This window comes from Sparus aurata, chromosome 3 (assembly GCF_900880675.1).
Source record: "Sparus aurata chromosome 3, fSpaAur1.1, whole genome shotgun sequence".
Taxonomy (NCBI): domain Eukaryota; kingdom Metazoa; phylum Chordata; class Actinopteri; order Spariformes; family Sparidae; genus Sparus; species Sparus aurata.
Genome location: NC_044189.1, coordinates 6,506,810 through 6,533,145, shown reverse-complemented (window position 1 = coordinate 6,533,145; position 26,336 = coordinate 6,506,810). Strand labels below are relative to the sequence as shown.

The following is a 26,336-nucleotide window of genomic DNA, read 5'->3' as shown; positions in this document are numbered from 1 at the left end:
TCCACCATGACTTGTATAATAACTTGTCAGTGACACAAGCTTTTATTTTGATCATTTTGATTTTGAACACTTTGAATATTCACGTACATTTGGCTGGTAGTGTGTGTGTGTGCGCTTTGACCTCCAGACGAGTCCGGAGGCGTCAATAATCGTCTGAGTCGTATCAGACGAAGCAAACACGATTTGAGGGTTGCCTTAAATAAACATCAGCGACTAAACAAACATTTGAATCCACCGCGGCGGCTCGTGAACGCTTCAGTGAGAGCTGTTTTTCATATTCATTCAAAAAAGAGTCAAACCAGTGTGACGTGTTTGTACCGGTTCAACAGCAGCGAGACAGTTTAACTGTTGGGACAGAATTTACATCTGAAACGGAGCAAACGACTGATTTACATGGACGATAACAGACGGAGAGGAAGCACGAGGGTTTGTTTGACGCTTTAATAAGCGAGTCTGATCGACTTGGGTTAATCTGACCGGCTGTCCTGGAATGTAACTAAGTACGTTTACCCAAATTAAACTGTGTTATATCACGTCAGGGTCTTTTCGTGATTTTCCTGTTTTATGTTGAAAGTTCCTCCTCTTGTGTGACGTTCCACTTCCTGTCTTTGTCTGCTTCCCCACCAGTTAATTAACTGGTGGGGAATTGTGATGAAGGTATTTCAGCCATTTCTTTCTCTCTCTGGTCTCGTCCACACTCTATACGAACGTTGTCCTTCATGTTTCGGCCTCTCAAACTGTGATTCTTTAAAACGCCTCCTGAAGTGTCTCCGTGTGTCTGTACGGTGGAGACGTTAAACGGAGCGTTTGTGGAAACAGTGACGCCCGTTGTTGCTTTCTGTGAGGAGCAGCTCCGCCACAGAATGAATCACCTTTCGCTTTCGGTTTCTCCGCAGCACCTCGGCGATGTGCCAGAGAGGTGTGAAATCAAAGATAAGGAGATACGCATCACATAACCGTCCTTGTGTCGCGTCTCTCCTACGTCTGCTGCCCCGTTTCTACTTTGTTTAGTTGTTTCGAGGACTTCTCGCCTTTTTTTTTAGAGTTCGGACTCGTTCTTTTACCCGCTCTGAGTGTTTGGGTTCATTTTTTCCAGACAGTCCTTTCATCGTTTAACAAAAAGTTAGACAGCGACTGTTTTGTTGAAGCTCTAATTGAAACATCTCAGAAGGTTTTCAGCTTCTTGAGTGTGATTATTTGCTGCTGTTCATCTTAAATTAAACTAAACTGAATGTGTGTTTTCAGATTTTAAACATCTGGAGGTGTCGCTTTGACCTCTGGGTAATGTGACCTCATTCCTGACTTTAATCTAACATTTTTACAAAACAAAACATGAATTAAATAATCTAGCAAGTAATCAGCAGAATAATCTGTAATTAAATGAAATCATTAACCAGAAATGAATAACGACGACAGTAAGTTAAGCTCAAACAAAGCACAGTGGAGGTCGGATGTTCTGTCTTTCACAATACTTCAGCGCTGTCGTAGAGATTTTAAATGTCGGTCTTCTACTTGTAATAGATTACTGTTAGTGTGGTAACAGTACTTTTACTGAAGCAAAGGATTTAAATGATTTCTCCACTCCTGCTGACGAGTTTTTGCAAATTTCTCTTCAAGTCCAGAAGTTTCAAAGTGTTTCGGCCTCCAACTGACGTCAAACATGAAAATCTACCAAACTGACAGTTTGAGGTTCAACATGAAATGAGTTTTGATGTTCTGAACCGAAAACTGACAACTGAGCGAGATGAATGTAACCAGGAGAAATTCAGGATCGTTGTGACATCAGACCGACGGAAGGAATCTGATCCGCTCGGCCTTCAGGTGAAACTCTCGCCAAAAAGCAACCGAGGCTTCTTTTGTGAATGCATATGAGTCAAATCTTCGTGTAGAAGCATAATTACGACTAAAGAGGCACTTTTAAGATTTACTGTATTCTCGTTTTCAGGTCAAACTCATTTTCAATGGGAGTGCTACGGGCACTTTTACGATAGCATCAAAATCTCTATTTTTAAAACAGTAAGAAGTCTCGACACAACATGAAACTTTGCTGGTAGTATCACCAGGGTCTCTACACATGAACAAGAGCATTGAGAACATTGTTTGTGTACACAGGGTTTACTAAAAAGAAGGTTTTTGAACAACTCACGTTAGCAGTAGCTTGTTCCGCTCGCCGCCTCTGATCTCTGAATGCGACATAACCTGGAGGACAGTTAAGGTGGAACTGCTGTCTTCTGGCAACAACTATCCACGTGATATCTCACGTGACTTTTCCGGCTTTTGATTTTAGTATTGTTTCTTATATGAGGCTCCTTTTTCAACTTCAATATTGTTTCGCTAACGACAAAACAACGAATTATCCTGCATTTATATGGAACTAAGCTTCAGGAGCGTTCCACCTTAACTGTCCTCCAGGTTACGTCGCATTCTGAGATCGACACTTCTCCACTGGCAGGACGGCGGCGAGTGGAACAAGCTACTGCTAACGTGAGTTGTTCAAAAACCTTCTTTTTAGTAAACTCTGTGTACACAAACAATGTTCTCAATGCTCGTGTTCATGTGTAGAGACCCTGGTGATACTACGAGCAAAGTTTCATGTTGTGTCGAGCCGTCTTAGTGTTTTAAAAATAGAGATTTTGACACTATCGCTAATTTGCCCGTAGCACTCCCCTTTAAAATGAGTTTGGCCCAAAAGCGAGATTACAGTAAATATTAAAAGTGCCTCTTTCGTCGTAATTATGCTTTTACACGAAGGTTTGACTCATTTACATTCACAAAAAAAGCCTTGGTTGCATTTTGGTGAGAGCTGACGTGTTGGGACATCTGACACATTCGGTCCTTTAAACAGACGGTGAGGAACTTCTCTCCTGCATCTCTTCGTGCGAGTCTGACTGCAGGAACTCGATGTAAATGAATCTAAATTAAAACCACATTTAGGAGACAGAAACATACGATCAGCGCTTCATTTCCTGCGGTCCAGATGTTCGTCAGAGTCGAATGAAAAACAAGCTGATTGAAGAAGAACAAGCAGGGACGTGTTGGTGCTCCTGGTGAAGTGTTTGTGTCGCTGGTGCCATCAGGATGTTTCTGTGGTGAAAGGGCTCCATCTAGTGGTGGAACAGAGCCTGAACACAACATGACCCTTAAAGAAACATCTCACCTGGTCTAAGACACATCAGAGACACTGTACAGTTTCTGCACTGAGGTGTTAATGTGACTCTGGCTCAGATTTCTTGTTTAAATGATTTAAAAGTGTTTTGTCGACCAGTTTCACAGTCGAGCTCGTTTTCTGTCCCACAACCTGAGATACAAACAGAAAGTTTGGCAGCTTCGTTTTTCCTTCCACTCAGAGACAAAACCTCTCGATCATTTTCCAGTCATTTGTATTTGAATTATTGTCTTTTAAGTTCCTGTTTCACTTGGATTTACTCGTGTTTCAGACACTCTCACAAAGTAAAAAAAAAAACAGGCTGAGCGGTTTGTGGTTTGTTGTCTTGTGAAAACACTTTGACAGACAAATCGCTCTAAAAATACGATGATTAAAATGGAAATCATGGCAAATTTGAATCATTCTTAGTGTGGAAACTTTAATGGAAGAATTAATACTGACTTCAAATGTTTAATAATAAAAAGTATTGGGCTGTTGGCACCAATCTTAAAGTATCTGATATCGAATGTAAGCATCAAAAGTAATTTCCTTTGGCAGTATATGTACTTAAATATCAACAAATTAAAAGTATCTTACACATATCGTTATGTGTCGGATCAGATCTGATATTTAGAATCATTTTTGTTTTCTAATCTGATTGCCAATCAAATAAATGGATTAAAACATGAGCTGCTTCGGCTCTGATGCAGCAGAGTGACTCAGAACTAAAGTTGATCATTAAAATGTTCAGTAATGGAGGAAAAAGCACAAGATCTGCATCCAAGATGTAGCAGAGAGGACGTGTCGAGCATCAGAACATGTAAATACTCAAGGAAAGTACAAGTAACTTAAGATATTCGAGTAAAAGTACTTGTGTGTGATCTTGTGGGAGGTGGGAGAAATTAAACAAATTAAAAACAACAGCTCGGGTTCAGTCCTGCCGCCCGTCACACAGCTGGTGTTTCTGTTTGGTTTCCCTCAAAACATTTGGGCCTTTTCACATCTGGCACGCAGAGTGTGTGAAGGTGCAAACACAGAGATCCATTCACGGGCGGACGCAGTTTACGTCGGAGAGCGTTTCTTCGAGGCGGACCGAGTGAGTTTCTTCCTCCTGCGAGCGAGCGAGGCTGAAGCTGCTCCTCGGGGACCTGTGGGTTACAACATGTTGGTTCCCAGAAGAGAGACTGGGACTGACTGGAAAACACACACACACACACACACACACACACACACACACACAGGCGAGGCCACCCACATGTGAACCACCCAGGACCACGAGCAGCAGCATTACTTCACGAGGGAGGCGGCTGAGTGTCAGAACGACACATCATCAGCTTCACACAGAAGCCTCCGATCTGCTTTTATCTCCACCACAGCTGGCAGCAGCTGGAGGGAGAACACGGTACGAGATTAAAAAAGGGGGGGGGATATTAAAAACAGGGTTCGTACACATTTTTCAAGGTCAAATTCAAGCACTTTTCAAGCACTTTTCAGGGTCATTTTCAAGATTTTCCAGCACCTTAATACTGGGGTAAAATACGTATCTACAGGGATATATATACTCGTGATTTTTTTCTTCACTTTTTATCACAATTATGTACATTGTATTATGCTGTAAACATCTAAAATTATGTTTCATAATAGCAAAAACTTCAGAAATTAATTATCCAGTCTGATCCCAATTTTGTGGAAGACACAGATTTATAATGTCAAGCACTTTCAAGCACTTAACCTAAAATCCAAGCACTTTTCAGACCTTGAAAACACAACATTGAAATTCAAGCACTTTCAAGGATTTCAAGCACCCGTACGAACCCTGTAAAAAGCAAGTGTTGTGTGTTTTTTTCCTGGTCACTACGTCACCGAATGCCACCAGGAGATTTGTTCCCTCGGCTCGTTGTCTGGTCGTTTCCTGGAAGGAGAACTGAGCAGCTTTCTGATGTCTTCACCCCCTCGAGGCTTTCTGTACGTGGAGCTGGATGCACAGAGCGTGATTTACTGCGGATGGCAGGAGCCGTGTGGATTGTGGTTTGGCTGATGTGTGACAGTACAGAGCTTCTAACAACTCATGAAATAGAGAAAGAGCAAGAAGGAGGGAGAGGGAGAGGAGGAGGAGGAGGAGGAGGCATGTAGAAACTGGAGTCTTTGGAAAGAAAACAACTTCGATCTTCTCTCCATAAACAAAAACAAAAAACACCTGTGAGTGTGTGCCGGGGGTCTGCGAGCCAACAACAGGAGCACCGGCACATGAAATATCTATAATCTCTGGCAGGTTTTCAGGGCTCCCGTCCTGCTCCGGGCCCTCCTGAATGATTCAGGATTCACCTCCCACACGGCACCGACCCAACATGTGGAACTGCAGGAATGTAAAGAAAAGTTGCATGTGTGCTGAAAAAAAAAAAAAAATCCTGCTGCCGTGTCAGCAAGTCTCCACGAAAAACCAGGAACTGCGAGGATGAAAGAGGAAGGAGAGGAGAGAATATCTCCGTCACGTTCACCGAGATGTTTCAGCTCGACTGTTTTCAACCGGACACGAAGCTCCTGACGATATCGATCCCGCGGTTCAGATCAAATATGAGTGTGAAGAGAGACGGTTTCGGTTCTAGAACTGAACCAAGTGGGTCGTGTTCTGTGTTAGTCGGTTTCCACTATACAGAAGAGTCTGCGTGATGAAAAGAGAAAGTATTCAGCCACTTGAGGGAGCTTTTATAAAATCAGGGTTATAAACTTTGCATCGTCGTGTGTCTGAAGAGCGTTTTCTTTTCTCCTCAAACGTTCGTTCCTCCTTCAGATTCCTCCAGCTGAGACGGACTGAGCACCTCTGAATCTGTTTTGTGTTTGAAGGACACATCTTTGTCGTTAAGTTACACTGAGTTTGATTCACTTATTTTCTGTGAATGTTTGTTTCTATTTTTATCTAAAGTGCTGATTGAAATATTATTTTGGCAGCAGAAACCCCAAATGAACACGGGCCTGTGTCTTCTTTTTCTTGTTCTCTATGACAACAACATTGTTACATCCGTCTCTCTCCGGTTTAACGTCCAGTTTGTTTTTTATTTGACATCGGGGCACCAGAGCGATGAGGATGTGGGTCCATGTCACGATCAGTGGGACACAAAAATATGGTGGTAAGTGAAAAGGAGGCACGGTGACCAGCGTCCAAACGCGCTTCGAGCAGCTGCACAAAAAAGGCAAAGCGGAAAAAAAGGGCCCGAACACTGACAAAGTTTAAATGGCAAATGCATTGGAAAACAGTTTCCTATTTAGTATTTATATATGTATGTTCACAGCTCGACAGCATCCGTTTGTTTCAGGAAGTGCCCCAGAACAACACGCTGGAGGTTTAAGATCACCCGACAGAGCCCTCTAGTGGCTGCAGGAGTTAGGACAGGAGCAAAGGAGGACGTGACCACGATGTTTCCCAACCCAGTCACTAGAAAAAAATGTTGCCGTAGCATTTTTCTGCAGATCACAGTGTGGTAATGGTAAGTTTGTTTCATGTGATTCATATCATCACATCAGGAGGAGGAGTGAATGTTGGTGGTGTGACATCAAGGCGAGATCACGCAAGATCGATTCAACTGGGTCAATTTTAGCAACTGGTGGGAACTTTTTTTTCATTTATGGAGCTAAAACGAGATATCTGGACTTCCTGCAATCATTTTTTAATCAACATAACAGCTAAAACAAAGTGGCGTCTGACACTAACGTAAAAATACATGATAAAAATAATAAACAAAAGACATTTATTGAATATAACTGAACTGTACTGACCTCTTCACCATCTTTACAGCTGTTTGCAGATACGTGCATCCTTTTGAAATATTTAAAGAATGAGCTTTAAACTTTAAGCTGCCAAACTTCATTTAAAATACTCTAACTTTCCCATTCGTGCTCATACAGCAGAAATAAAGCGTCACGTGTTGATTCTGTGACATGTTCTCGGGTCACATCGTCTTTCACGACCGCGGCACAGAATAAGAAACCAAACAAAGACACGGGAGATGACTTTGGTCTAAATTCGCACTTTATTCCTAACACTTACAGGTTTGTTTTGTCCCCGTTTCCCTGGCCCCCAAAACAACAGGCACACAGATAGCGATGAGTTAAGGGACAGTAGAGAACAGTTTCAAACCCAAACGTTTCCAACAGAATCAGGTTATAGAATCAACTCAGACAGAAGAGAGCCTCGAGGTCAAAAAACAGCATATCGTAAGCAATACTTCAAAAACAGAAAAAAGGACCCAGAAAACAGATACTGAAGCTTACAGAGCAGATCATCTTTTCATGTTCGTCATCATCATCATCATCATCGTCGTCGTCGTCGTCGTCCTCATCGTTAGGCTATATTAAAGAATACTTTTTGTTTCGAGTTTATCATAAAAACGTGGGCGTTGTACAATGCGGAGAATAAAAGAAAAAGCAAGGTGTGAAGATACAGTGGAGCTCTTTGGTTTTCACTATTGAGGTTTCTTTTTTCTTTAGCAGTAAAATCTATCTTCGCTGTCCTCTTAACCTTTGGATTTAAGCTGCATTGTAGAAAAAATAGAAAGGAAAAACTTTCTTTTAAATTTTCTCCTAAATAAATGAACGACAACACGGGGCAAACTATATCGACTGAAGTTATTCTCTCGTTTTTTTTCTTTTTCTTTTCCACTCTGTTGTTAGGTTTTATTATTATCATTTTTTTTATTTTTTTTTATTTTTACATTTGGTGTTCTCAAGGCCAAAAAAAGGGAGTCTCTTTTATGTCACGGTGACTTGGAAAGTTGAGCATAGTAGTAAAATTAACATTCACAGCCACAGAAGAACTACAGTAGAAAACTGTCAAAGGCCTGAAGTGCTCTTATTATCCGACAGTGTTTTTATATTAACGACAGGCGCTGGATACCTTTTTATTTTAGCAGTTACAGTCCCTAACAAGAATCCTGAATGCTTATATACACATGGAATGACTGTGAGTGTGTGTGTGTGTGTGTGTGTGTGTGTGGTGTGTTTGTCGTGCAGTGTCTCGCTGTGGAGGTTTTTTTTAACTTTGGTATTATTCTCTGTCCACCGCAGCCGAGTCGGTCTACACAGGCACACGTACAGACGGAGCTGCGCTGCTGTTGGAGAAAACAACACGCTAAAAAATATAAATTTGTATTTTTTTAAGTTGAGTTTGGTGTGAGCGGCGGATTTTTTTAATTTAAAACAGCCAAAAAGGTTGAGAAAAAACACAATAAAAACGTAAATCAGCGCGTGTGTTTCGAGTACAAACACTAAAGGTGGAGTTCAGGTGTTTTTCTCCGACAGCAGTGATGACACACACACCTTCCTCTCTACACAACACAGCCTCGTCCTCAGCACGCCGCTCAACTCCAAACAGCTGATGGCGGCGGACGCGGCGGCGCGCTCTGTAGGTTAAAGCCATAAGAACAACTGGTTAATGAAAATCTTTGTTTCTTCTCCATCAAAATAACTCGCTAGGGCCAGTTTCACATCCCTCACTCCTGAGTTCAGACAAGTCACGTCTTTTTTATTTGTATTTTTTTTTGTCATTAAAGCTTGAATGTCTATTTGGTTTTTTTTTTCATGAGAGTATCAGAGGTATGAGTTAAAGCCCTCGTTCCTTCCTGAAGCGGGACCGAGGGGATCAGAAAGCTTTTTTTTTTTTTAGAGAGCAGAGGAGGAGACGTGAACGGAGGAAATTCTGAAATAATCGGCAAAAAGTTGAGGAATGCGGCAACAAGTGACCAGCTGGAGTGTGTGAAACTGAGCAGTCAAATAAGTTTACTGTCCAGTGATTGACGGTTTCCAAGATAAGCTCAATTTCGCTAATTTAGTTTAGTTAGTTTCAGACAAGCGATGTATCGAGTCAGGTTGCATCATAAAGAATATTCATCGTTTCGAAGACTTTAAAGATAGTGAAGTAATGAGAACATCAACTGTGAGGAAACATCTGTAGCACCATCTAACCAGGAAGTCTGTTAGCATCACAAGCTATAAGCTATTAGCTCATACTTTACTATCTTTGTTTTTTAATGTATGAAATCTGCATACATGAAGAAATAGTTTCAGAATTTGTAGCATTCACATTTAATTATGCTAATCTAACCAATGCTATTTAGCTAGTCATTTAGTCTGTCTCAGTCTGAGTTTAGTGTTTTTAATTTTTAGATTAAAAATCTACCAGTTTACATTTTAATACACATTTTTAGGTTTGATGAGTACTTGTCAGTCTCTACGGCTAATGTATTAGCAAGCTAACATTTGTGTCTTCCTTTACCGTTAGTTCTGTCAGCTGGCAGTTGCAGGATAGAAACATTTTCTAACAAATGATCTCTAGATAAGATCCAGTTTCTGTGGGACAACCAGTTTTAATGTAGTGATATGTTAACCTTTCACTTAGTAAACAAACTAAGCTAACTGTGAGCTAACAAAGAGCTGGTGCAACCTGACAAAATACAATAAATCAGTATATCAGTATTACTGGGCTGTAAAAATCACTGACTGAAGATGATAAAACAGGCACACACTCTCCAGGTTCTGCATGATATCTGAATCAAAACACAACTTTTTCACGATGATCATAGTTTAAACATGTCATTTTCCTCCGTCACAGTTTCCCTGCTACTTTCTCTCTCTGTCTCAGGTCACAACAGTCTTTAGGTTTGTTTTTTTTTCTTTGAAAACATTCGTTTGGCATCTTCTCTTCTTGTCTTGATCTCAAGAACACCCCTCTCTGCAGACACAAGCCTCACAACAACCCCTGAAAAAACTATTACAAAGATCCAGAAAGACATAAATAGAAATCCAATAAATACATAAATTAAGAATCAATAAATAAACAAGGTGAGAGACAAAGAGGTTCATAAATACAATCCCCGAAAAAAGCACACACCTCCCTCATACAATAAATACAAATATTTTTTTCCAACAAAGAGCCCGTGAGAGATAAAGAGTTTTAAAGCTTTTGGTTCTTAAATCAAGTCATCGTCTTCGGTCGTCATCATCAAAGGATAATAGTCCCAGCCTTTTATACATCAGCAACAAGTAAGAGCAGTTGAACATAGATTATTTTCCCCCTACAAAAACCTAGAAGAACTAATGGATACATTCCCTCTAAAAGTGGACGTTAACAGCCTTTAATCTGTCTCAGACGTCAGCGTCCCCCCGCGTCCCTCCCACATATCATCTTCATCATTGGTTGCCTTCAGTGCCTGTTATCAAAGCTCAGCTCTGATTTCAACCTGGACCTCGTCGTTTTCCTCCGTCACTCAGCAACATTTAGCTTGAAATCAAATGAAGAATCAAAGTATTCCACTGGTTTTAGAGATATTTCTTTCTTGATCACAGTGAACATTTTTATAGGCGAAGTTTTATCACCATGTGTTGTCGTTAATGCTTCTGCAAACTAAACAGATGGTGTTTCAACATTTGTAAGCGTCACACAGCTGAATGCCTTTATGTGACCTTGAGACAATTTTCAGCCTTTGTGGCAACAAAAATGGATATTTTTCATGAGAGAGTCGAGACATCTACAGGTTTGTTTGTGGCGACAAAGCCACATGTTTTTAACACGACCTCTGGGCATCGCCAGCCGTCTTTGTGGAGACAATTTATGATGTTTTCCGAACCACTAACCAATAAATAATGAAAGGTGTAAGAGCATAAATGAACTAATATACTAAATGTCAAATGAACGGTGAAGAAGCTGCTTCGTGTGCTGATCTTTCTTAGATCGCTTCACGTTGGAGACGACGCGTGTGAAACCGGTCCAGGTTGAAAACGAGTTTAGCTTCTGAAGCATCGAGCGACATTATTACATGTTTTTGTAACAGAAAACAGTGTTTTGTGTTTTTAGTTTGTATGCAAGAGAATTAACTTTATACCGACACATGCTCACACAAACACACACACACACCCATACATGCAGGTATACACACACACTCTCACACACACACACACTCTCTCTCACACACACACCAGCTGAGCCACTCGTACAGCTTGTGCATTGGTTTGGTTGTTCTATTTGGTTTGGTTGTATGTCTAAAAAGTTTTGGTTTTCAGTTTTGGCTTTTTCACAACATTCTGGATCAACTAAAAAACTTTGTTTTTTTTGTATCTTGGAAGCTACATTTTCACAGCTATTTCCAACCATGAAGAAAAACAAACAAAACAAAAAAAAACCCGGAGCACAACCGAAGAGACAAGAAGATATGAAAATAGACAACGTGTCGCCGAAACCCGCCACCTCCCCTCCCGTCCCTCCCCCATCCCTCCCTCCCTCCCGCCGCATAATAAGTAGAAAGCAATGAGACGAATCCATACATCATTAACAGACACACTATGGAAAGCAAAAACAAAAATATATATATTCTCAAAGTCAGTTTTCGTTGAGGTTATTCCATATTTTATCCATCCAGGAAAAAGAAAGTGAGAACAAAGCCGAGGTCGCTGGCGGAGGGTGAGAGGGAACGATTTCTGTCTGTCGATACAAGAACAGCAATCACAGCTAAAGACGGACAGACAGACAGGGCCTTACTCCCCCCTTCTCTCCCCTCGTCCTCCCCCTCTTTGTTTGTATTTGGTTTAGTTACAGTTCAGTCACTCATACATAACTAGTAGCAGTAGTAGTAGCTTTTGGTTTTGGGTTACTTTTTGGTTTTTTGGTCCGCCGCTTCGAGCGCACCTCCTCCTGCTCCTCTTCCTCCTTCTTCTCCTCCTCCTCTTCTCCTTCATGCTTTCCCCCTGCAGCTTTTCATACCTTTGGCTCCTCCGCTCCTGACCGCTTCTCCTTCTCCTCCTCTTCTTCTTCTCCTCTTTTCTTTTGGCCCTTTGATCTGATCTTTGGAGACAAAGGAGAGGGGCAGATGGGAGGGAGGGATGGAGGGCAGGGGTTTGGGGGCAGTAAGGGGAACGCCGGTGCTTCACCTCTTTCTTTTGTTCTTTTTTTTTTTGGTTTGGACTCTTTCTTATGCTTGTAGTGTGTGTGTGTGTGTGTGTGTGTGTGTGTGTTTTATTCCTTTGACACTGCTGAGGTTTTGTCTGGACACTCGTCTCCCGGGCGAATCCAGAGACAACGCAGCCAGAGGCGATGCTTTGGTATCCAAGAGTGACTGTCTGGTGGTGGATGAGCAGTCTGGAGGATGACATGATGATGGGATGGGTGTGTATGCGGCGATAATAAATAAAAGAAGGCAAATAATGCTGAAAGAAATAATCCCAAGACTTTCCACATCTGCCTGTGGTGTGTTTCCTCTGTGTAGTTTGAACAAACAATGAGAATACCGATGATGATGACGATGACGACGATAATGGAAATGAAAATCCTGACAGAAATGCTCTTTTCGAACGGACAAATTAAGATGCAAATAATCCCCGAAGTCCGTGTCGATCTTTAAAGTTGACATTAAAGCTAAACAACCACTTTCTACCTGGGGGTCCAATGGGATTTTCCCAACATGTTTAGTTGATTTCATCCTATTCACGTGCCAGACGAGTGGGTAAGTCACAGAGTAGTGTTTCATGAATACCAAAAAGCTCCAGCATTCACAGGAGAACATGTCAGAAGTTATTTTTATACTGTGGTCTGTATGGATTGGCACCTTACCTGATGCTATAGTAATTATAGTGGTAAACCCCACCCGTCTGCCACCCCAGGCTGGTTAAAACAAACACCGTCTGTTCCGATGGATGGCGGGTTCACACTGTAAAGCTGTAAAGAGGTAGGTAGATATTCTGCAGGTGGGACCAGCTGTAAAAATTTATCTTACGTATTAAAAGCGGTGAATATAAAATCATTGAAAAATAGATGTTTTGTAAATCTTGAACTGAAAAATGACTGACTGACTGACTGAAATGGAAAATGTTTGTCATGAGTGGAGTGCTGAACTGATCCCGGACAGATCAGAATGCAAAAGTCTTTTTGAACTAAAGCTTTTCTCTCCGTTTGTTGTTTTTATGTCTTTTTTGGTTTTCAGTTTTTGGTATTTGGAGATTTTGGTTTTCATCTTTCTAAGTGTGTTTCTCTTCTCGCATCTTTTCTTTTTTTTTTAAGATTTGGTTGCAACCACACACGACCCTCCAAGCTTGTTAAACAAGTCTTTTCTTTTTGCCTCCCATGTCTCACACACAGTCTCGCTTCTCATCCCTGCCCTCAAAGAGTTCATTTGTTCTCTCCAGCTGATAAAAAGCGTGGTGTCCGTTTCCTCAGTGCCACCTCTCCAGCTAAAGATCATTATTTGGTTTCAGATTCCCCCCCTCCGTTCTGCAGTTCTCTCTATCCTCTCCATCCTCCCTCTCTCTTTGCTTCCTCCCCTCATCCATCTGTGTATATTTTTGGCTTCAGAAGATTTCAGCGGGGAGGCGGAGAAAGAGAGAGATGAAATCAGAGATGGATCAGACAGAGAGATGGCTTTGGTTGAAAGGCGAGGTTGTAAATTTAGATTCTTAAAGCTCCTTTAACGCTCTGCTTCCTCCTCTTCCTCCTCCTCGTCCTCCTGATAGGATACTTTGGCTGTCAGTCAGGGATCACTCGGCCATGGCCCCTCCCAGGGGCGGCGGTGAGGCTTCACTGAAGGAACAGAACGAGGCGGGGCTTGAGCAAGGAGACGCCGAGTCCTCATGGCACGAGGTCGGGCTCATGAGGTCACTGGCGCCAGGGGGTGGAGAGTGGGAGAACGGAGGCCTCGGGCCGCACCCACTGCTGCTGCCGCCACTTACCAGTCCCATGGCTTGCGTGGTGGCTGTCGCCATGGAACCGGTCACCATGGGGAGGAGGGTGGGGCGGTTGAGGAAGAGGGACTGGCGGAGAGAAGCGGGGACAGCTGGACCCCCAGGTCCGCCCAGAAGCATGTGACTCGCTGCCCCCTCGAGGCTCGAGATGGGCAGCTGACCACCGCTGGCTGCCAGGGCTGGAGGGACGAAAGAGAGGAAGACAAGGGTAAGAGTGTGGACAGTGATGGAGGAAGGACATGAGGACGAGGGTGGAGAGGGAAGGAGAAAGATGGAGGAAGAAATGAGACAAGGGTGGAGAGGAAAAAGGAGGAAGAGGGAAGATAAATGTGGAAAGACAAAAAGATGAAAGAAACTCAAGAGAAATAACAAATAAGTGATGAATGCAAAGTGACAGACGATGAAGAGGAGGACAAACGTGGAGAAGAGGCAGTGAAGAGGATGTAGAGGGCGGAGATGGTTCACAGTGAAGACATCAGACACATCAGGAACAGTTTAAACATTTAAGACCTGAATGGTGGAGATAAAGATGATGAGTGAGTGGATACAAACAGTTCATACACATTATCTTATCTGCAGTTTAAGAATAAATCATTTACAGTCATGTGGTTCACCCAAATCACAATGGAAATATATCTCAGAATCATCTCTGCAGTATAAACTTGTTCCTTTTCTAAACTGTTTGTTTGAAGGATTAAACAAAGACACAGTGAGTCCTTGAAGGATAATTCACTTTTCAATTCTGTGAGCGCTACTTAAAAAACCCCCCAGATAAAGAGAAACTATCTGCATGAATAGATACCACGAGAGATAAATAAGAAAATATGTTTTTTTGTAATTTGAGTGAACAGACCGTTTATAAATGAATATGTTCTGTTTACATGAGGAGGTAACGAATAATTAAGACAAATGATGGTCAGCAGAGGATGAAGACAGAGAGGATTATTTACTACACATGCACACAACCAGCTTATTATTCTACAGGATGCAACGGATCGGGTCAGAATGTTGTAATCACAGAACAAAAAAGTCATGACATGACAATACCAAACTCATATAGAAGCTCTCCTGTTTTAAGCAACTTTGAGGCCCTTGAGTATATATTTCTGAGTCCCCTTGGCAGCCACGCATCTCGCCCTACAAAGTGATGTAGATTTCAGAATATGTTACGTGCACCTGAAAGCACCGTGTAGTCCCTGTGCTTTGTGTGTAAAGCTCAAAGCAGAGCAGAAGCAGCACGTCAGTAAAGACACCAAGACATGGAAGAGACTCTCAGCACACCTTTATAATACATGAGTGCTGTTTAACACAAAAAATGACATGTGTTGCATGATTTTGGGGGAGTTAAAAAATTCAGATATGTCACACTAAAATATCCCTGACTCATTTTGTGTAGTGTTTTATCTCTCAGTGTAAAGTATCAGCCCAAAACTGTGAAGACTTTGTACTTTTCCACAAAATATCTGCAGTAAACTCGGCAGAACAGCCTGTCTGTCAGTCAGAGCTCCATCTTAACAGAGAGTGACACCCGCTGACTTTTGAATTCCAGTGTAATAGCTGACGCTTTTATCCATTACCGCGCCGTGAGTGTAAACATTCATAGCGCGTGTGGCCCCAGAGGGATTCAAAGCAGAAATCCTTTCACGTCAACCCTCCTCTTTTCACGAGGCTCCTCTTTCTTCCCTCCGTCAAACCTAAAACTCTATCAGAGCCGACGGTGCCAGAGCTGCAGTTTCCATAACAGACTGTATCCTTCTCATCAGCACATGGCCTGGAGGAGGCCGGCTCTGAATGACGCCCGATGGAGCAGGAGAAAAGTAGGAAGGTCTGAATCGGCGCTATAGGGAGATGGACCAAGGGACGGATTCAAAGCTGAGCTCTACGAAGCTTATTTGTGATGCTTAATTGATTTGGCGGCAGATCATCTCTTATAAAAAGGGGAATTTTTGACTGGAAGCTGGTTATTTAGCCACCAGGCGTTGATATTGAGAGGGAGGGGATTGTGCCTGTTCAACTGTTTACTGTAAGCTGACTTGGCCTCCCTAAGCTTCGCCATAAGGGGCTCTTGTCACTTTGTGATAATAGCAGGCTACTGTACGAGAATCAAATTGAATCTTTCACCATACTGAGCGATTCAGAAAGTTTGTGCTGAGGAGGAGGAGGAGTGTGGCTGCAAGGGAATTCATTTTGGACAGAATGGATGAAGGGTGAAATGGGAAGTGGTCTTTAGAAATGGAGACTCATGAAGACCGGCCGGAGCTGGAGGGTACAGGCTGCATGCACCGACACACACACACACACACACACACACACACACACACACACACACACACACACACACCTTGCATGGTAGCCAGGGGATTGCTGCCAAGGAGGGCCTGGTTCATCCCTGTGCTTACTCCCATCATTGTGTTCCTGAAATGTGGATGGAACACAAATCCACACCAACACAGACGTAGAGAAAGAGTTGGCATAAATCAATGTTCTTATCAGTTCTGTCTCTTGTCCTGTGTTACATGATGTCACTGAGGCACCGGCAGCTTCTCGTCCGCGTACTTCAGTTTGAATGTTTGTTTTCAATGATCAACATGCAGAAACTGCAGTCAAACCTGTGTGACAGCAGATTTTACAGACCTTCGACAGCTGAATACCACAGATTTCTGTGTCTCAGTTAAAGTTTAACATTTTTTTTCATTCCAGGTTGTCGAGTGTTGAAGTCTGAATCCAATAACAAACACTGAAAAACTATATTGCTTTAATGTAGAGGAGTAAATTAGACCTTTACGAAGAGTTGGTCTTTTATTTTCTTCTGTCGGGCTGCAACCACTGATACATTTCATCATCAATTGATTATGTGTTAGATTAATTGTGTAGTTTATAAAATATGAAAAACTGTGAAAAATCCAAACACAATTTCCAACAAACGGTTATTAAATTTCAGATTTTTGTCTTTATCTGACCAGCAGCTCAAAAAAACCCTGATATATTTTACACAATAAATTGAATTAAACACACAAATATCAGCTTGTATAGATTTTTATCTATCTTTTAAATGAAACATTACTTGTATTTTAATTCAATGCGTTTTCTTAGACCAACATTTTATTTTTTTTATTCTGCTATAGTTGATAAGCAAGTATTTGTAATGTAATGATCACCGTGTTTTTTACACTCACCCAGTGTTGAGCCCGTGGGCCCCGAGGCTGGCTGGGGCGGGGCTGGCTGTGCTATGAGGAGGCGGAGTCACAGCAGAGGAGGTGGAGCCTATCGCAGCTGAGCTGACGGGAGTCATGGGGCAGGATGCTGACGGTGATGAACTGGCAGCTGAGGAGAGCAGATGAAGAGGGGTATTGTTGCCATGTTCGGATGAGTTACAGCGTTATTACTGAATTTGGTGACAGTTCTTCATCAACAGTCAGGACCTGGAGATTTATAAACATCTTTTTTAACTCCATTCAACTTCAGACTGGACAGAGAAGTTTCAAAAGTATTAGCCTCGGCTCAACAGGCCAATAAATTTCCAGCTGTGTTTGTTACCTGTCAGGCCATCTGTCATATCTGAGAAGCCTGGGATAACTCACACTGCAGCCCAGCTCTATAAATCTCTATGACTCATGGAGGTAAACAACTCAAGATGGGACCAGTGCTTCCATGTTGTTGTCAACAAAAACGTCGTTGTTTTCTATTTCAATCTTTCTCTCACAGAAATCATTTTTTTCAAAGTGATGATACTTCAGCGTTTCATCAAACCGGCGACAATACAGAAATATCAACTTCTACCAAATAATGTCAGGACCAGTTTAATCTTCCTGTGACTGACCTCAGGGTCCCGAAAACATAACGGAGAAGCACGGCGCTAACCTTTAATTATTTATTGACGAGACTCTACACAGGCACAAACAGTAATTACACCTCACCTGTTGTGCTGAGGCTGGTGGTGACCTGGGACAGACCATGACTCGATATCTGTAGAGGGAGAGAGAAGTCAGGAAATACTTCCATCCGTCCATCTGTGAAACAATTATCAGGTCAACTTTAAGTGGTAAAGGGTCAGTGGATTCACGGTGGACTGTACCATGTGCGGGCTGTAGCAGGGGGCTTTGTGCGTCACAACAGGCGAGGTCTGGCTGGGCAAGGGAGGGGTGGTGCTGCTGGAGGGGTTGATGCGTTTCTCTTTCTGCCTGCGGTTGCAGAACCAAACACGAATCACTTCCTTCTCCATGTTGAGCTGCTCCGCCATGAGCAGGATCTCCTCCGAGGTAGGCTTCTGGTTCTGAGGAGGAAAACGTCACAACGTCAGACACAATTTCAATCCTTTCAGATCTTAGCTACAAATTAAAAATATGTTTAAATGTGTATACTATGGTGCAATTTTGCTAGTCTTTTTGGTAAATAAGTCTCCTACCATGTTAAAGTTGCGCTCTAAAATCACTCGCACGTTGGTCTCGATGCTGGTGCGCTTCTTCCTGCGTCGGCCGGGTAGACCCTCGAGTCCCAACATGGGGGAGGAGAGAGAAGATGGGCTGGGCAGCATGCTGTCCACTGCCATGGTTTCTGTCAGAGAGACAACATAATACAAAAAAGAGACAGAGAGATGAAGACATGTAGGCCAACGGATAGAAAAGCAGTGAAGATAAGAATGGTTTGTTCCATATTATCAAAAAACTTTAATTCTTTCAACAGACATTTAGAGTCAAAGCAATGTTTCCATCATTTTTTTTTTGTTCAAAGGGTAATTTCTCAAACTTTAAAGCCTTGCAATTTGAATGACTGCAGCTAATAAACGTTTTTCTTTTCCGAAACAAAATCTCGGCCTCATTTTAGATCAAATAAATGACAGATGTGTGTTCGCTGTCAACCAAAATAAGGACACCTGCTCTGATAAGTTTCGGATGTTTACCTGCGTCACTCAGCCACTTCTCGAGCAGCGGTTTCAGCTTGCACATGTTCTTAAAACTCAGGTTGAGTGCTTCAAATCGGGAGATGGTGGTCTGGCTGAAGTCGTTGCCGTATAGTTTGCCCATAGCCACACCGACGTCTCCCTGACAGAGACAGATAAACAGTGTCAGATATTAGACTGAGGCACACACAGACACGCACACCTGTTAAGCTTCCTCTCCATTCTCTCTCTTTTACCTGGGTGAATCCCAGCTTGATGCGTCGTTGTTTGAAGGTGCGGGCAAACTGCTCCAGCTCCTCCAGGTCGCTGGGCTCTTCCCCCAGGTGACCCCCGTGACCTCCGGAAGTCAAGGATGTCAGTGAGGAAGCCATGGTGCTGCTGGACGCTGATCCTCCTCCTACGGATGTCACAACACCAACACCGCTGCTGCTGGTGGCGACTATAGAGCCGCCCGCACCACTGCTTCCACCGACGACATCACCGCTCTTCTCCCTCTGTGATGGGGAGAAGATAAACAAAACCTGGGGTTGAGCATGTGAGACCCAAGAAATTAAATCAATCTTAAACCCTGCGTGTGACAGAGCTGAAAAGGTTTGGAAAATCATTTTCAGGAAAAATATCATTTTCACTTTGCAGGAATAGAAATAAACTCGTAGTGAATAGATATGAAGTAATCAGCTGGAAACATGCATAAGAAAATAATCATTTGACCCAGGCTGACCTGACAAATAACATAGATCTGACAGGCATAGTGCAACACGCCCATCTTGTATTCTAAGCAGGATGAAAATACTACAAATGTAATATTTGGAAACAGAGTTTGACCTCAGCCTGCCTCAGGTCAGCTGACAACAAGAAGACACACAGTACGTCAAAGCAGGAATTTGACCCTGTGAGCTTTTGTGAGTATCAACTAATCGTGCATGATATCTGCTGCTGCACGCCTCATTTACATTCATCATCTCTGTGCATAAAATACATGAACAAGCAGAAGCCCCTGCCGTCGTGTTTGACATGACTTCATCACAGCTTAATGAAAAATCTATAACGCCCCTTTGGCGTGTGGGGATGCATTCATGCATTATGTTATAGAAGATAAAGGCTGAGGACACAAGGTGAGCTCTTTGACTTGAGTGAGAATACACGAACAAGATCCTCATTGGATTCTATAATGAAAAGAACCTGAGGTGAATATATTTTGTTCTGAGCAGCTACCTTGACCTTTTCCTTTAGCATACAGGCAAAACAGATAGTTGCAGGTATTTGTTTAAAGTGACTTTGCTTAAGTCAAGTGTGTTTTGTATTCTGCAGGTGGTTCGCAGCAGATGATGGCTGATAATGGTGAATGTCAGTCTGACAGGTGCACTGTGGCGCACAGAGTCAACATCTGTTTGATATGCATGAAAAAAACCTCCTGCTTGTTGTGTAGTCAAGGTCTGTAGTTCTCTTTCACACACTCCCTCATGTACCAAGTTTGCCTTTCTTTCTTCTTTCCGTTGTGTGTCACCACAAATGCGTCGGAAAAGCAGGGAACAGTAAAAAGTAGCAGATCATATAAATCACCAGACTACATAGATGTTAGAATGTGTTTTAAAATCATTTAAATTCTGAATCAGACACATTGTTCGAATACTAGTTTGTTTTTTTACATATTATACTTCAGTCTCTCTTGCAAACTTGCAGCTACTGAATGAAGTTCGAGCGCTGCTTTAAAAAGAGATGGATGGAAGAGAAAAGCCAGATGTGACCAGGTGTGGGTGGGTTTTTTGTCCAGCGTAAAAGGAGTAAAAGAGATTTTCTACCTGTGCTTGGAGTCCCAGGCGAGGTGGGGTTGTCAGTAGCCCCCCTGGGCTTTGCTGAGGTAGCTGGATCAGATTTGGTGTCGAGAGCAAACCTGTGAAAGGAAGATGGACTGATTACAAACCAAACAATCAATCAACCAGTCAATAAAATTATCAAATGACTCCAGTAAAGACCAACCAAAGCTAGAAAAAGTGATTTATGGCTTGTAAAATGATGTTTGATTTGCTTTTGTTAAAATTAATATTTAGTGGTGTTTTTATTCTTCAGATTAACTGTTCTGTGATGTATTTATTATAATCATCAGACAAGACGTTTCCTCCGTTGCCCTCACCCTGCTGCTGCTGCTGGGCCTGTGCTGGCTGAGACAGGAGGAACTGGGCAGGAGACTGGAGATGATGACCTGGCATCAACACCAGCTGCTGGAGCTGCAACAGCTGCTGGATGTCCTGCAGTGAAAAATAAATAAAAAAAAATGTCTCAATATACAGCACAGAGATCTAGTTAAAAGGTTATCTCCACTGCACAGTGAACACTTAATAAAAAAGTCAGAAATAACATGTTTGTACCTGGGCTGTGAGCTGGATTGGCTGCGATAGTGCCAGCTGTGGTGGGGCCTGGATAGTTTGCTCCTGTTTGGTTGACTGTTGCTGCTGCTGTTGCTGCTGGGATTGTGATTGGTTCTGCTGCTGCTGCTGCTGGTTGGCTTGATGTTGTGCGGCGGCGTGGGCTGCGTGAGCGGCGTGGGCAGCGTTTGACTGCTGGACGGCGGCCGCCAGGAGCTGAGCCTGAGCCTGTTGGAGGAGCAGCTGCTGCTGAGCCGGTAGGAGAGCGGCAAGCTAGGGGGATAAGCAGGAGGAAGAGGAGGAGGAGGAGGAGGAAGAGGGCGATGGCAGTGACAGAAATGAGGAAAGCGATGGCATATGAGAGGGAGGTGTAAACATGCAGAGAGGACAAAAGGAGAGTTTATGAACAGGTGGAAGTATGATTGAATGAAAGGACACGTGAAGGAAGAAAATAATGGAGAAAGGTCAGGAGAGACAACACAGAGCAGCGTCAGCTACGCATTCCGGGAACAGAAGTGTAGGTGAAACTGTTAGCACACAGTAAAAGCATGCCAGAGCAAGACAAGCGAGAAAGCCATCCACTTAACTCACAGAATGTTTAGCTGTGGTATTTCGTTCAACTGTAGATAATGCAACTCTGACGACTTTATTACATGTTCAGCAAGTGTCTTCTTGCTCTTCTGGGCAGTTATGTGCTTTCTGAATACTTTCCTGTGTGCTAATGCATGAAGGGGGTCCCAACATTACTGTGAACTGAATATTATAAACTAAATAATGGCACGTTGACATAAAAGCATGTCTGGAGATTCATTTAACCTGGAAGTTTGGTTCATATAACCCAATGAGACCAATGCTAAACTCTACAAACTCAGATTTTAGACATCTTGGAGCCAGCAGTTCATAATTTTGGAAACCCTACAGCAGTGAAATGAGCCGAGAGCAAATACAACTTCCAACGTGTTTTGCATAAATGTCCTGTGAAACTGGGACTGTTGTGACAAGTCATGAAAGCTGCCTGTCGATGTGGCTACGTGCAGATTTTGCTTTAAAGACACGAGTCACTTGAAACTTCATTCCACTTTAGATCGGACAAAACAAAAAGTGCCTGGTGATGACATTTTAACATTGAAAGATCAAATGTGATCAGATGTGTTTGTGTGTTTGTGTGTGTGTGTGTGTGTGTAGTCTCACCCCTGCGAGCTGGCTGCCAGCCAGCATCAGCTGTGTGTGGTGGTGTTGGGTCTGTTGCTGTTGGTGGGAAGGAGGAGGTGCAGGTGGAGCAATAGTGCTATGTATCATCTCAGAGCTCTCCTCAGTCTTTCCCTGAAGAAGATCACAATGTTAAATTTAATGCCAGCTGGTATCTTTATCTTTAAACTGCGATGATGCACAGAAGATTTTTTAAGCAACATTCTCTATCACATTCACACAGTAACACACACGCTTATAGGTGCAGTTATATTTTAAGATTGTAGTTTCAGGTTTTCTAATCTCACACTCAGGGTGAAAATAGACGAGAAATTATCCTCAATCTGCGCAAAATCTAGCATATTTCTGCCTCCAAACAAACAGATTCTTAACACACTGGGAGAGGCTGATGTTAATTGAACAAATACTCTGGGTGAGCCCTGATAGCTCACCTGGTAGAGCCTACACCCAATTTACAGAAGCTGAGTTTGCAAGCTGTCCTATCAAAATAAAGGCTAAAAAGCTCCCAAAAAATCTAATGAGTGCTACAAAGCTGCAGTGATAAACCAGTCTGAGACTGTTCAAATATTGGTGGAGACAGGAAACAGGTTTCTAAGAACGTAGAAGACAAACCACATTTTGCAGGGGTAAAGAACAAAGTCCAAGATATTTATTAGTGCTCCTTCATTTGACTTTGACCTGAACTCTAGTCCCCCTCTGCTGCTGCTTACCGCTGATTCACATTCCCAAGTATTTACCAGTCATCTGTCCAGAAGGATGAGTCAATCGTCCTCGTTTTCAGGGTGTCAGAAACATTCCTGGGCTGCTGACCTCTGACCTCAGGCTGTCGTTAGCCGTTCACAGCCCTGTCATTACCCATCCATCACTGCTGCACTGTGCTGCGTCTTGACTTCTATCACTCTCCGTCACCTCATTCACATCCACGTTGCTTTCTGCCTTTTCTCTCAGTACTCTCAGCTTTTCAGTGAGGTGGGTGTGTACAAAGTCGCCTGATTTGCATATTCAGTGCTGCCTACAGGAGTCTCACCCTGGGCGCTGCAAACATGACTCACAACACACATACATACGAAGAAGCCCATAAATGTGTGACAGGCTGAAGAGGAAGGCATTACTAATGGTACTAATAAAAAAAGTAATTCATGCCTTCATGACATGACAACGACTAGACTATTTGATATATCTAATCAGTCTCCAGTCTTCAATATAAATGCAACTGCAAGGATGTTGACTGGTACGCATGTCCTTGCCTCTCTTCATGGGCTAACTGTTGATTTTAGACCTTACTCATTACTTTCAAGGCTCACAATGGTCAGGCCCCATCCTACAGATGTTATTCAATGTCACTCAGCTCCTTGTATTTTAATGTGGACGCCGCATACCATCAGAACAGCTTCAATGCACCTCGGCATTGATTCGACATTAACGTCTCTACTGGAGACATCATTCGCCCACAAGAGATTCCCTTATGTGGTGCTTTGATGATGGAGGTGGAGGTGAAAACTGGTGCTTACGATTCACATCATTATCATACTTATCAAATCAACCCGTCACCCTTCATGTGCTGTGGATGGGGACTTTTCTATGCAGGAAGAGACCACTCACATCAGAATAGCAATGATCCACCAAAGGATAAGGGTGGTTTCTAAGAACAAACCTTTTATTAGTCTGCAGTGAACCTCGTCTTTCAGGGGACAGTGGGCCCAAATCCCGGCAGCAAAAAGCCCCCAACAGCATGAAAGAGCCACAGCGAGAACTACATCCTGATGCCAAAAACTAATAGCTCCATAAAACGTACCAAGCAATGTATGAACAACTTAAAATTAGTTGAGGTATGAGCAGTTAGCTGAAGTTGATTGGATGCAGAAGTCAATATAGTCAAGTGTTTTTATTTCCACCCACACAAAGGTTTAACTGATACAGGATTTTAGTACTGAAGCTGCTGAGATTTATGGGGCATTATTAGTTGGAATTGGGTAGGACAAATCTCTACAGAAACACACACACGCACACAATGCATGTCTGAACTGGCTCACCTTAGTGCCAGCCGGCGTGGGAGAAAGACTGAAGGGGCTGGTTTTCATTGGCTGGATCTGGAGGAAAGCAAAGCGAATAAAAAAAATAGATCTCCCAACATCAACATCATCCGATGATAGATCCAATCAAAGCCGCCCGGATTTCTGTGTCTACACGCTCACAGTGAGTCTTATGTTAATTTTCAATTGTTGAGACAGTAAAAGTGCTGCCGCTGCAATCAATAATTACACAACAATAGACGTTAGAAAACATAACTGTTGAGACATGTGGAGAGAGTTCCCAAATATTCTGCGAGAGGATTTTGTGCCATTGCTCGATATGACATAAAAAGAAAAGTCTCCCCAACCAGAGAATAGCTCCATAAATAGCAATTATTTCATACATGCAACATTATTTTTGATAGTAGCATAATTTACTACACACTCAAAGTAATAAGATAAATAACATTAAGTGTATTGTGATGATTTGATACAGATATTCTGGCTATGATTCATTTATTTACTTTACTGTAATAATTTCATGGTTAATATATAAGCAATCAAACTCAAAAATGAATGCTTAGCTGAAGTAAATTCAATAAAACTCTGAGATTTATTAATGTTAGTGAGAGGAATAAAAGTAAAAACCGACCTGGTCATCAGGGCTGTTTCTGTCGGAGTCTGAAACACAGAGATCCCACTTGTTAAACAGTGTGTGTGTGTGTGAGTGTGTGTGTGTGTCTGTAAACCTAAAAGAGTTAAAAGTTAAATTCACACAAGAACTGCTCGGATAAATTCACGTGATCATCACTGATATCATGAAACGTGTGTGTGTGTACCTGAACTGTCCCCTGGATAGTCAGCCCCAGGGTTCTCCTCCTCTGCTGCTTTAGACATCCTGATATCTGCAAGAAACACACAAGAACACACACACAAATTTAGAAACGGGCATTTAAAAATACATACGTATAATTAATGTACACGCTGGTGATTGTTGTTAGCTAAATTCCTTTCGAAATGCACTCTCAGTGGCGACCGTCCAGGTAAAACATTTGTCAGCAGCACTGTGTCACGAGGAGACAACTGTGACACACTCACACACACGAATTCTGATGTCCGACACAGAATATGAGACGGACAGCGTAGAGAGAGAGCTTCTGGTGTCTGAAAAACTATGATGACAGAAATAATCTCTGTTTTTACATGTGTTGATTTTTTGTTAATTAATAGAGAATAAATAATTCTCAGCATTATAATAATCATAACTTGTGTATTCATATTTCAGAAGCACTGATGAGATCCACTGAAATGTGAATTTGAAAATTTTAGTAAAATGTGGTAAAGAAAACAGAAAACTAGGAAGCAAATGAGAACAAATACAGAAAATTCACAAGAACAGACATAAAAAACTAAAATCTTCTCTTTGTGTTTTTAACACTTTTTCTTGTACTTGTCCTCTCACTCATTATGCCCACCCCTCCTGTTCTGCTGCTTGTTCTCTTTCACCATTCAGAAATACAAAAAAGGGTACAAACAATCACTGCTTTCTGAACGAGAGGTCGGTCCCAGAGTACTTGTACTTGACCTCCTGCATGTCAAAGTTCAACAGAGATCAATGCTGTCAGGAAGCATTTCAATTCAATCGAATAGGGAGTGTATTTTTGACTCGACTACAACAAATGATTTAAAGACACAACTCTTTTTAAACGTGCAACCTGCTGCATCTTTGACAACGACGAGAGGAAACGGGCAGCCATTGTCCTGTGACAACCTTGGCACTGCAGTATTGGTGATGAAACCCTGAAGCCTTGCTGGATAAAACTGTTGAGATAAAACCACAGATCTTTGTTCAAATGTGGAGGGAACAATCTTTTACTCTGCAGTGTTGATGCTGGACTTTAAAAAAAACGACTCCTGCTGATTGTTAAATTCTGTTTTCATATGACCTGCAGAAAACTCTGCAAGGCAAAAGTGATGACACCACG

The 26,336-nt window shown here is 42.4% G+C and overlaps 1 protein-coding gene and 1 long non-coding RNA gene across 7 annotated transcripts in view; one reads left to right on the top strand and one right to left on the bottom strand.

Moving 5' to 3' along the window:
- Window positions 1-11,475: 11,475 nt before the first annotated feature.
- pou2f2a (POU class 2 homeobox 2a) overlaps window positions 11,476-26,336 on the bottom strand; it is a 76,683-nt gene continuing 61,822 nt past the window's right edge. For 3 of the 6 annotated variants that reach the window (XM_030412578.1, XM_030412579.1, XM_030412577.1), the window contains 15 exons: window positions 25,191-25,256; window positions 25,004-25,032; window positions 24,373-24,429; window positions 22,322-22,453; window positions 21,134-21,403; window positions 20,899-21,013; window positions 20,567-20,658; window positions 19,001-19,258; window positions 18,765-18,906; window positions 18,270-18,418; window positions 17,940-18,137; window positions 17,782-17,830; window positions 17,041-17,188; window positions 16,206-16,279; window positions 13,661-14,043 (listed from right to left, as the gene is read on the bottom strand). In XM_030412578.1, the coding sequence (XP_030268438.1) occupies window positions 13,661-14,043; window positions 16,206-16,279; window positions 17,041-17,188; window positions 17,782-17,830; window positions 17,940-18,137; window positions 18,270-18,418; window positions 18,765-18,906; window positions 19,001-19,258; window positions 20,567-20,658; window positions 20,899-21,013; window positions 21,134-21,403; window positions 22,322-22,453; window positions 24,373-24,429; window positions 25,004-25,032; window positions 25,191-25,248 (2,154 nt within the window). In that variant the 5' untranslated portion in view covers window positions 25,249-25,256. Of the gene's footprint in view, window positions 14,044-16,205; window positions 16,280-17,040; window positions 17,189-17,781; window positions 17,831-17,939; window positions 18,138-18,269; window positions 18,419-18,764; window positions 18,907-19,000; window positions 19,259-20,566; window positions 20,659-20,898; window positions 21,014-21,133; window positions 21,404-22,321; window positions 22,454-23,076; window positions 23,363-24,372; window positions 24,430-25,003; window positions 25,033-25,190; window positions 25,257-26,336 lie in introns of those variants that run through there. The other 3 variants (XM_030412576.1, XM_030412580.1, XM_030412581.1) reach the window with 3 other exon arrangements.
- On the top strand, window positions 12,810-17,182 carry LOC115579090 (uncharacterized). Its single transcript, XR_003983587.1, has 3 exons — window positions 12,810-12,855; window positions 13,637-14,400; window positions 17,045-17,182. It is a non-coding gene; the product is annotated as an uncharacterized LOC115579090 (long non-coding RNA).